A 10,962-nucleotide genomic window follows, 5' to 3' on the forward strand; every position below is an offset into this window, starting at 1 on the left:
GTAGACCGGACTGCTTCCAGAATCATTTGCATTATTTGACTTAATGCAAGAAGGTTGATGCCGCAGTTTGATTTTGTCATCTAATATGGCCCATATATTCATGACATTACATCCTACAGCAAATTACTTCAACATTTGGTGCATAGAATTAATAAAATACTCTAGCCATCCTGCCAGAGTTTCGTTTGGGTTTTCTTAAATATTTTACATCTCATCTTGTAGAAAAGCATCTGAAATTAAATGTTAAAAGCGTGTGATTGATTATCACTACCACTTACATAAAAGTCAGGCTCATACTCATCAGCGACTTTGTAATATTTTAATGGAATATACACAGTTTTTACAACATAAACTCAAAAAAATAACTGAAATATTTCAACTTCAGTGATGGCCATGGGTCTCAGGGAGATCTGGAACAACCTCACCACTCTCCAGAATGGTGTCACCCTGAGCACAAAATAATAATAACAATCAGATTTCATGTTGGCTCGTAAGGCAAGACAGTTGGAACTGTGATTATATGGAAAACAAGAGATACAATGTAAGAATGATCAAATTAATCATACTTACTGGGAACAGCTTGGGTTTCAGTTCCACAATGCCATATGGTCTTTTCTGTAGGGGAACAATAACATTATTATTTAATTTGTAGTTTCATCAATATGTAACAAGATGATGGACTTCCTATTTCCAAACTGAAGCTAACATCTGCATAAACCGAACAACACATGGCTAAAATTTATCCGATAAAAGAGTAAAACTAAAGGAGCCTTCTGAGCAGCGCAATTATGCGATATTTGATGAACAAAAAGTCATTTGTAGGGCTTTGATCTATGGCAGGAGAGACAGTATCAACAAAAATAAAAACTGAAAATACTGTTCAACACGTTTGGCAGCTTACACCAATGTGATATTTCACGTAGTAGTGAACAATCCAGGCAGGTATCAGCAGTCGCGTTAATGTGAAAACTCCCCCCTGGTAAGCTTTGTAGGTCTGCAAAGACATAAATACAAAATATGGAGAAACACATAATGGCATTAATGATGATGGCATCAATCAAAATGTAACCTTGGTCGCAACATTTGGTATGACTAGATAATAAATTAGTTCAAAGGTTTTGTGATGATGGTTGGCACATATACTTGCAATACGGCTAATAGAGATCTTGGAGTCATGGAGGGGATTTATTATTTATTTTTCTACACATATAACTCTGACAAAAATATACTTGGATACTCAAAAAAGTTCAGTTTACCTGGAGAGATTCTAATCGTTGTTTCAGTATACTAAAAACCCTAATTCAGGTACTGACTATATCCCGAGGAACATTAATCACAAAAGCGGCAGAAAGGAAATAATTTGCAACACATCATCATTCTGAATGGAATGGCTGCTAAGTAATGGCTGCCAGACAGTTTACCTGAAAAAGGTAATCTTTTTACAAATAATTAGCACAACAGAAATGTTTAGGTCCTGCCACTTCTACTCATTCTTAATCAATGACGTAGGCTTACAGCACAACGATACCAGAACATCAAATGCCGGAAAGACGTTTAGATTAATTCTATCCAAAATGCAATATTTCAAGAGATTTTATATACATAAATACACGTGTAATGGGACCATGAAGTGGAGGCCGTTTACTTTACACCTGTCACCATATTGGAGGCGATTTACCCTATGACTTATTTTCTGCCAATGCGTTGAAATTTCAAGCAGACAGTTGCACTAATTGTACTGTAGAAACCGTTGTTTACGCATACATTCTTATCAGGCCGGGTTATTTTGCTACCTAGCAAAGGCGAAGTAACTCACGTAAAGCCTCCACAAGCTCTTCGGCTCCAGAAAGCTAGCCCAGAACTTAGCAACAGCACCCGGAGGTTTAGCTTGTACAACGGGCTCCCTCGGACTGAGCTCCTGATCCTTCAACCATTGCCTCCTGAGTTTTAATATTTGCTCGAAGCGGAGCTTCTCGTCTGGTGTGTAGCCAGACATGTCTGAGTTCTGAATATTCAACCTCGGCAGGCCCTACAATGACACCATGGAGGACACTTCCCTTTGCAGGCAATATACGCCAGCGAAGAAGAAAAGTAGAAGGCGTCGCTTCAATAGATCGCCATCTACTGGACAACAGTGGGTATTAGAGGACAGTGTGTGCCAAAATAGGTGCCACGATAATCATTAGTAAATTAATATACTTTTTATTTATTATCATGCCTAGTCATGTCCACCCAGTCTGTACTGACTGAGTAATTTATTTATTTATTTTTTGTTATTCTGTTGTCCAAATGCAGCACCTGTTCGTTGCTGTTAATTTGTAAAAAAAAAAACAAAAAAAAAACAGTACCATCTTTATACATCAAAAGAAAAAAAATGTTTGAGGACCTTTTAGGAGAAATTGTATAGATACACCGATAACTGTCCTGTTTATTTATTAGAACTTGGGACGTCGCGTAGATTTGTGAATACGAGTTATACTTTGAAATGATAACCGGAAGTGGTATCCTGATAAAACGACCCAGCAGTTATGTGTCCAGCCAGTTTTAGCATTATGTATCCAATTAGCTAACATAAGTTAATTTGTTGTTCTCGGGTTCAGCAAGCAGTCTGTCAACGGATGTTTAGCAGCCTTGCGTTTCATTAACAGTATTAAAAGACAGGTAAGACTCTGGTTTCCGAGAGCGTTTCACCAACTTCTGTTTCTGTCACCGAAGCCTAGTGGCTAGTTAAACCCTATTAACCTTGGTCGCATTATTGTTCTGATTGTCGTGACAAGCAACCATAAGTGATGCTCAACACGGTCACGAACGAGTTGTAAAATAACTACTAAACTGGCTTTTTGTTGTTGGTGTTTTTTTATTTTATTTTATTTTTGCTGTCACTGTCAACGGTTGATGCATTTGCGTCAATCATTTGATCAAATTAGATCCCAGGAGCAGGTAGCCCTTATAGCTAATAACCTGAAGGATATTATGCTATGACCCGCATATCAAGCTTAAATGTGTAGATACTGTGTAAGAAATAGTTTATTATAAGGAAGTAGGTTCTAATATTAGTCAACGGTGAATATAGATAGAAAGAGATGTCCTGACATATCTTCACAGACCCCCTTTTAAGTTAGAAAAGCCTTTTAACACGTTAAGTATAGCTGCTCTTTTCAAAGCTCTTTTCAAAATACACTATTTAGAATAGGCTTCACTGCCTAAGTACGTGCTTTGATCTGGTCTATACGAACATACTGCATCAAGATCTGACGAAAAGGAAGAAATATATATGAAATAATATAATTTTATATATTGTAATATTATCAAGTTATTGATATGCTACACTGCCGGTTCTCTAGTATAAATTAATGTTATTGCGTAATTGTGGACAGGTGACTCTTGTTGTCAAATATGAAGCAGGTAAACCCATTTGAATGATTACGGACACACGAGTTTGAGCAGGTTTGATCGTACTGCTGATGTTTCTGTTCACTTTTGCAGGACTGTTCCAGAGTTTGGATGGAGCCAGCATCCAAGATTTCATTGTGTCGTACAGTCCCACCAAGGAACCTCGGGTTTAAGGATTCAGGCCGCTGTGCACATCAGTGCAAGAAAAATGGCCAAGTATTTTTGTAGTAGCACAGAAATCAAGAGCACGTGGGACCATGTTGCCTCGGCTTTCTGGCAGAGGTACCCCAACCCATTCAGGTACTGAAACAATTTCATTGTTGCTTATATTTAAGGTGCTTATTTGAACACCTAAAGCGGTTTTCATAGTTCAGAAACATTAATGCCCTGGCTTCAGGGATGGAGATTCTCATACTGTGAGACAAGACTGATTTAAGTTATTGTTTTTCTCATTTTCTATGGATACTGCAATAATCTTGGACCCACACCACTGTTGTTAGTGTGCCAAACTAGAATAGGTATCGGTGGGATGTTTCCATTGGATTTTTGAGTCCCTTTCCAAAAGTCCACCGTGATTATACGAGTGTTTGTATTGCTTGTGCTTTGATTTTTTTTTTTGCCCACAAAAGCGCACAGCGAACATGAGTCGAAAGCATGATTAAAACAGAGAACTGAGAAAATGCGTCTGAGAAGTAAAACTAAGTCTGGCCTGTTGACACCGGTAGTTGTCTTTAAACTAATGGTCTTATAGTGGCGGTATCTCAAGCAGATGTGAAAAAGCCACCATGGAAGCTGACGTGGTTCTGTGTTTGTGTGTCAACCAGCACCCATGTCCTCACAGAAGACGTCGTGTATCGGGAGGTGACGGCCGACCGCCGGCTGCTCTCCAGGCGCCTCCTGATGAAGACCAATCGGTTGCCTCGCTGGGCAGAGCGGTTCTTCCCTGGTGGAATGTCTCGCTGTGTGTTTATCGTCGAGGACTCTATCGTGGACCCCGTCAACCGGAGCTTGACCACCTACACCTGGAACCTCAACCACACTACTCTCATGGTAAGGTCCCTTTTTTCCTCTGTGCGCTGCTGCTTTTATTGTCCCGTTTTAAAGCATTAAAACACGCAGCACCATGTAGCGTTTTGGGCTATTGAAGGATTCTTGTTTTTGCGACTATTGGTGGAAAAATTCCACTCGTCTTCATCATACTTTTTCTCCACGAGTTTCTTCAAGAGTGAAAATGGCGTTTGCAGCTGAAAATGGACTTCTCATAGACTCCGGTTAAAATTCTCATCTCATTGCCGTTATGTGGGGCAGAGAAAAAAAAAAAATCAGTTTCCTTTATTCAGATTTATCTTTGCTTAACGCTTAATGCTGCCCTGCACGGTGCGGTCAGGTGAATTCATGGAGGTATTAAGTCAGCCTGATCTTCAAAGGAGACGAGCGTTTGAATGCAGCTCACATGTAATAATCTCTCAAGTAAGCGGGACCTTGACATGACTTATACGTTGTGCAGCTGCAAGGTGTGTTAGATTTACATTCTGGCTGCTGTAGGCTACGCACAGCTCTAGGATGGATTAGGATTAGCATGTTTTTTGATCCACTGGGCTTTGAAACATAATTATTCAGATGAGCAACTTTAGCCAAAGAGCAGAAGCTTTCGAAGAGTGGTTGTGCGGAGCAGTAATGAACGATAAAGCCCCGAATAATAAAAAAAAAAACAGTGTATTTGTGAAACTTCCTTGTCGTGTAACAGTGTGGCTTTTTAAAAAAATGTATTTATGCCGTAGGAGCACCAAGAGAAGCTCAAGCTGCGTTTAATCTTGAATTAGTGAATGCCAAAGTGACCCACCTCCACTGTGAGGTCAGTGCTTTGCCACAGCTCGCTGTCATTTTCATCTCTTCTGATTTAGTCTGTAGAAGAGCGATGTGTTTTCCAAGATTCAGCGGAGCAGCCTGCAGCCACGCAACTGAAACGGGAAGCGTGGATATCCTCAAGCATTTATGGGTTCTCCAAACCTATTCAGGTACGTTTGCCCTTAATTCGCCGTAAGACATTGTCTGTAAATCGGCTGCTCGGGGTGGAACATACCGTACGTCAGATGTAAGTGAATCGGTGTGGGGTTTTTTCAGCATTTGGGCTCACAAAGTTATTTCTGTCTACTTTGATACAGAATATCTGTGCAGAATTATAAAAATCCCCAAACTATAACTGACTGCTGCTTACCTCGACCTGTTGCAAGCACAGTGTTCCTGCTTGTATTATTTTTGCTTACTATTTTCAGGGATTTTATCTTGTTTGGATCATAGGCCGTATGTGTGGAGTGGATGTAGCCATCGAGACCCCACCCACTGGTTTGAGATGTGCCAACCGTCCACGTTTTGCCATTGGCGTTTTTGCCTTTTTGGAGCTCGAAGTGACCCTATTTGGACAAGATGCGAAAGCTTGACAGTGACATACGGAGCTTAGTTTGACAAATACACCTCCCTTTGAAGACCATTCCTTTTTTATAATGAAATGATATCCCCAAAGTATCACCAGTATAGTGATTAGAGGGAATCTAGATAATGACACTATGATAAAACATTTAAATAATGACACACTAGAGATTTTGGTCAATTCTCGGCTCTTTGGCTTCCCTTACAGTTGTGGGATGTATCACCGCTGTTATGAAAACGATGCTTTTTTTTAAATTGTAGTCCCCCGGAGCCGTGCTTGTTGCCCGTCACTGATGTAAAACTTCACAGAATTTCCTCATATGCTTCACATCCAACATGACTACGCTTGTTTATACACAGTCGTAGTTGAAGACTTGCTACGAGTAGGATGTGACGGTTGTTTTTTGCGGTATTTGTCCCTCCCCTGCTGTGATCAGAAGGTTGAGGAAAAGAAAGTCGCGGCGTTTTACCCCCAAAAAAAAGATAGCCTCAGGAAAAAGGGAAGTAAAAACTCTCCAGTGGACACACACCTTGAAAAACCGGAGTAGAAATATATACTTTAGAGGGGGATGTACTCATGTAGTTATTATTCTTTATTTTCTTTTTTTGTATGTTCTACGAGGCAGCCGGGGAGGGGGAGCATGTGTGCAAATGCATGAACATAAAGAAGTGGCAGATCTGAGGGAGGAAGTGAAATTGGTGCCAAAAATATCAGACTAAAAACTGCCATTTTTTTTCATACCTGCCATGTCCTGAGATGGAGGGAGAGGCAGTGAATGTTGGCTGGTGTTGTTTTTAAGACCCCTCCCACACATGAGGCTGCTCTGTATTTTTCCCAGGAGTTTGGATTGGCCCGCTTCAAGAGCAACCAGGTGAAGGCCATGAAGGGGCTGGAATATGCGCTGTCCAACCTGCAGGGTATGTTCACATCACACGGTAATACAAGTGTCCTCCAGAGACAAGTAAAGCAGGAGAGCAACAGGGAAATACGAGAGTTTATTAACAGTTTATTAACAGAAAATGACGAGAAACACAAAGGTAAGATCTGAATTGGCCTGTTCACACTTGAAGCATCGTTTTGTCTTATCAACAGTCTAATGCACAAAGATGTCAAGGTTTTACTGATCGGGACATGATGAACAAAAAGGATCATCCAGTCCTTACATGTCTTAAAATGAGGTAAAGACAGCCTGGAAAAATGCAGAAGTAGTGTGGGAAGAACTAAGTCCACCCCAACAGCTTGTAGAACCACCTTCAGCCGCAGTAACTTGAAGTAATCATTGTCTGTGTGATGTCTGCAGACGTTCTTTTACGTGCAGCTCTATTAAGGTCCTACCACAGCATTTCAACCAGGTTGGGGTCGACGGGCCTCGCATTTGACTGCAAGGTGTCCAGGTCCTGTCGGTGCAGGACAGGCCCAATTCCCCTGAAAGATGGAGCGCTGATAGCTGCTTCTCTGAGATGGCTGCTGATGTCACTGCGTTTGATCAGCGGCGCCCGGTCGGTACTTACCCAGTTGATTCCTATTGGAGCAGTTAATGTGGACACAAACCGCTTCTGCATCTTGGCTCAGTTTCTGATCATTAAATAATGACGCGGTGTAATATGTGACGTGTTGCTGTTCATCTGACTTTGGATTTACCCCCATTTTAAGACCGGATGGGACTGGATGATTCTTTTTTAAAAAATCTGTCACAATACAATAAACCTTTGAATTCAAAAAGAGTATTTTTTTGGGGGGGGGGGATCAAAATTAAATTAGAATCATGGGAAAGCATGAATATGAAAGGTGTTGCCCAGTTTGGCCTCGCTGTGTTGCAAACTGTGTTGTGCTGACACAGCGTACTGTTGTCTAAAAGGGCGTCTCCCATTGTTGTGATTCTGTCCCATTGCCCCTTTGTCGACGGCACGGCAGGAATTGGCATCAGGCTGAGCGTCGTGGTAAGTATGTTAGGCGTGGGGCGTTTATTTGACATCCAAGGCCTTTGCCCAAGGTTGTCACAAGATGCCATTTATGAGCGTCACGCAGTAGCCTGTAGCTGAGGTAGTGACTTCTCCCCTTTGTTTGTTGCATATCAGTAACAGTGACTAGAATGTGGATGTGGTGCTGGTGGGAAAATATGATGTACTGCTGAGCTGATACAAACTTCTGTGTGCGTTTGAGGATGAACAAGAAACATGGAAAGGGGAAAAAGAACCCTCGTTAGGACCCTTTTAATTACCGTTTATTTTTCTACCAAAAGCAACGATGACTGCTTTTTATTTCTCCGTCATTTCTGTGCTGTATCTCACTGAAATGAGGCTTGCTGAGCGTTGCCGCTGTCGTGCTTTTTTTTTTCGGTACTAATCGTTTTGTTACATGCATTTATTATCATGCTGCCTGATCATTAGCGTGAATAAAAAAACATTCAAAGCAAGGATTTCAGGATTTTCCATTTTGTAATTACGGTAATTTGTAGTTTCTTTTTTTTAGGCTCTGGCATTTTTTGACACTGTACGAGCGGGAGCTGATAAACCCTTAGGTACTTGCATAAAAACAAAATTGTAACAAAAACAGATTTTTATTGGTTTGGCTGTTTTATTCAGTTCGATTCCTCTGTGATCGGACACGTTGTGGCAGAGTGGGCTTCAGAAAAGCTGTGTTTGCTTACAGTGCGCCTGGTGTGTGTTCATCTGCCTTCAGCTGATTCACAACGCAATTCGTTAACGTAACTCGTCACATCATAAGTTCCTATTTTGAGCAGTTTTGAACGCTCCAAATTTGATTAACTGTTTTTTGCTGCTGTCAACCAATAGGAAAGCTCTCTCTGTGAGCCCACCACAGCCTGTGGACCTCGCAGTGCCTTCCTGTTGTAGTAGCTTAGCGGATTGTCCCCTTTTTAGGAAGTACCAGCTCTGTCACCTGACTCCTCTTCTGTGACTTTGTGAAGTTTCTTCACATTTTCTCAACAGATTTACGGACCCAGTCACTAGTTTTCAGCCTCCTTCCGAATAGCATGATGTTCATTTTTGTGAATTATTGTTGCATTTAGAGTGAAAAACGGGCAATAAAGCTGGGTTTATTTTAGGGAATGGCTGCCTTGTGATACACAAGGATGTAGCCGTCGACACCCCACCCAGAGCACAGCATCCATCAGATCACATTGCATCGCAGTGGCTGTGTCCAGCTTTTTATACCATCTGTGACAGGAACACAGGCAGGAAATGACAGGAGTAATCGGAGCAGCAAGCGTACCGCTGCAGGTCCTCAAAGTCTTCTTGTTTTAAGATAAAAAAAGTAAAAAAAGAGTTGTTTTTTTTTATTAGCATCTGAAAAATCAACAAATCAGTTTAAATATCTGAGAAATGCTCTTTAAGTTCCCCCACTGCTGCTGTTTTCTTCCTTCCACAAGCAGCTGAACACTGAGAATAGGGAGCTGTTGGTGACATGATGGAAGCACCTAAGGGCGCATTAGATTTGACTCTTTCGTGCCGTCAGGTTGTTGTGTCGCCTGCACCGGGCTGGGAAAAAGCTGAGGGGAACGTAGACATTTCCAGCAGTGACGGCAGAACGGTTCTGATTTCCACTCTTACAAATATATGAATTCCGTTTCAGGATTTAAGAAAACACACCAGCTAACGACTTTATTTTTACAACAAAAGGGACGCTGAGCAGTTCTTTAAATTTGGAAAGGAAAAATAAAACTGTGCACACTCGACAGCTGCTGTAGTGTAGAGACCCTGATGTTGCAGAGCAGCTTCATCACATCTGAGTAGAAGCACCCGATTCCTCCACGTTTAAACCACAAAAGCTTTCACTTCAGCAACACTACGGCATCAGTGAGATGGCATTTACTTATTGGTGCTTTAGATCGGGCTCTTAGAGAACCAGATTCAGATCATTTTGCTGCCGTAAGATTCCCACCTGTCTTGTGATCCCTCTTTTGGTTGATGTCAAAACCCAGACTTTGCTGTTCCCACTTTGCAGTTTGGCCCTGAGAATACCCCCCCACCCCCTACCTAATCTAATAAACTGTGAGAAAATGTGACAAGAGATTCACCAGAAGCCTCAAAAAGGCATCTGTTAGCATCTCAACGAAGCCTGCAGTGTTGTGTATGTGCGCCATGTCTGAAGGGTGTATTGTGATCCTCCTTCTGACCCGTCTCCCTCTCCCGATGTTCTCTCCGGTCTCTCAGGAGAGACGTCCCAGCGGCTGCTCAGGGACACAGTGAAGGACACATCAGGGAAGGCCAAAGAGGCGGCCAGTGTCTTGGCTGCCGCCGCCGCCGCCCCACAGAAACCCCCACAGTACGTCTGACAGGGAAGCACAAGAAGCGCCACAAAGGATCATGTTGGAGGTGGACTTTTAACTCATCCCGTCGGCGCTTCCACGTCTCCGTTCTCTCTCTCAGAGGTTGTATTGAATCTCAGGTCCTGAGCCTTTGTGTGAAACGCTCTGCCTCTCACACCAGCAGCACCGTGTGCTCTGTAAGCTGTAAATACCACTTATTTAAGATTTAAACTGACGAGCAGTGATGGCTTCTCTTGGCATTTGTGTAGCCAATAAACATCATTTTGAATCAAACGTTTAGCTTTAATTTAATGCAGGCAAGGAGGAACGAGGATGACGTCGCGATATATTTCACACGTAATTAGAAAGCAGAAACGTGCCGACAATCACAACCAAGTGACTTCTCTGTGCTCAGACTTACTATGTAATGTGATTAGCCTTTAACTGTAGGACTTTGTGACAGGCATGCAATAGTGAAAGTAGATCATTTCAGTCCGCTTGTCGAAGCTTCTCTGGCGATAAAGATGGTTTATTGTGGTGAACGTATCAGTGATTGCATTCCCTTTTAAGATGATCTCGACTGGATTTGTATCATTCTTTGTGTAAGGGTTGACGAAACAATTATGAATGTGTTGTATTTTTAATGACTGTTTTTATGGTTGGACATTTGTAATAATAAGTTAATGCAGGGAGCTGCAGGTGCCTGGAGCTGCAGCCACGCTGCGTTTTTATCATTGTGCAAATAAGCTGCAATAAAAACTTTACAGTTGACTGAATTAAGTGTTGTTGTTTTGGTTTTTTTTGCCTTGTTGTTGCCTGTTACAGGAACACAACGCGAACTCTGACCTTCAAAAAGGAATATTCCAGC

General features: G+C 41.8%; 2 protein-coding genes across 2 annotated transcripts; one reads left to right on the forward strand and one right to left on the reverse strand.

Moving 5' to 3' along the window:
• Nucleotides 1-305: 305 nt before the first annotated feature.
• ndufb6 (NADH:ubiquinone oxidoreductase subunit B) lies at nucleotides 306-2,086 on the reverse strand. Its single transcript, XM_072383832.1, has 4 exons — nucleotides 1,817-2,086; nucleotides 902-994; nucleotides 571-615; nucleotides 306-447 (listed from the first exon to the last, which is right to left on the reverse strand). Exons 1-4 carry the CDS (start codon nucleotides 1,994-1,996, stop codon nucleotides 382-384), a joined length of 384 nt encoding a protein of 127 aa, XP_072239933.1. The 5' UTR covers nucleotides 1,997-2,086; the 3' UTR covers nucleotides 306-381.
• Nucleotides 2,087-2,500: 414 nt separating this feature from the next.
• LOC140305948 (PRELI domain-containing protein 1, mitochondrial-like) lies at nucleotides 2,501-10,854 on the forward strand. The gene is made up of 6 exons (XM_072385010.1): nucleotides 2,501-2,661; nucleotides 3,487-3,693; nucleotides 4,218-4,443; nucleotides 5,298-5,411; nucleotides 6,663-6,741; nucleotides 10,000-10,854. Exons 2-6 carry the CDS (start codon nucleotides 3,602-3,604, stop codon nucleotides 10,119-10,121), a joined length of 633 nt encoding a protein of 210 aa, XP_072241111.1. The 5' UTR covers nucleotides 2,501-2,661; nucleotides 3,487-3,601; the 3' UTR covers nucleotides 10,122-10,854.
• Nucleotides 10,855-10,962: the final 108 nt, after the last annotated feature.

Source organism: Leuresthes tenuis, unplaced genomic scaffold, assembly GCF_036924035.1.
Source record: "Leuresthes tenuis unplaced genomic scaffold, fLeuTen1.0.hap1 SCAF_4, whole genome shotgun sequence".
NCBI classification, from domain to species: Eukaryota; Metazoa; Chordata; class Actinopteri; order Atheriniformes; family Atherinopsidae; genus Leuresthes; species Leuresthes tenuis.

Coding starts and splice junctions, on each gene's coding strand:
- ndufb6 (XM_072383832.1), bottom strand. CDS start 1,996: ATGTCTGGCTACACACCAGACGAGAAGCTCCGCTTCGAGCAAATATTA. Junction 995..1,816: donor AGAGCTTGTGGAGGCTTTAC/GTGAGTTACTTC, acceptor ATGTCTTTGCAG/ACCTACAAAGCTTACCAGGG. Junction 616..901: donor ACGTGAAATATCACATTGGT/GTAAGCTGCCAA, acceptor GTTCCCCTACAG/AAAAGACCATATGGCATTGT.
- LOC140305948 (XM_072385010.1), top strand. CDS start 3,602: ATGGCCAAGTATTTTTGTAGTAGCACAGAAATCAAGAGCACGTGGGAC. Junction 3,694..4,217: donor AGGTACCCCAACCCATTCAG/GTACTGAAACAA, acceptor TGTGTCAACCAG/CACCCATGTCCTCACAGAAG. Junction 6,742..9,999: donor TGCGCTGTCCAACCTGCAGG/GTATGTTCACAT, acceptor CCGGTCTCTCAG/GAGAGACGTCCCAGCGGCTG.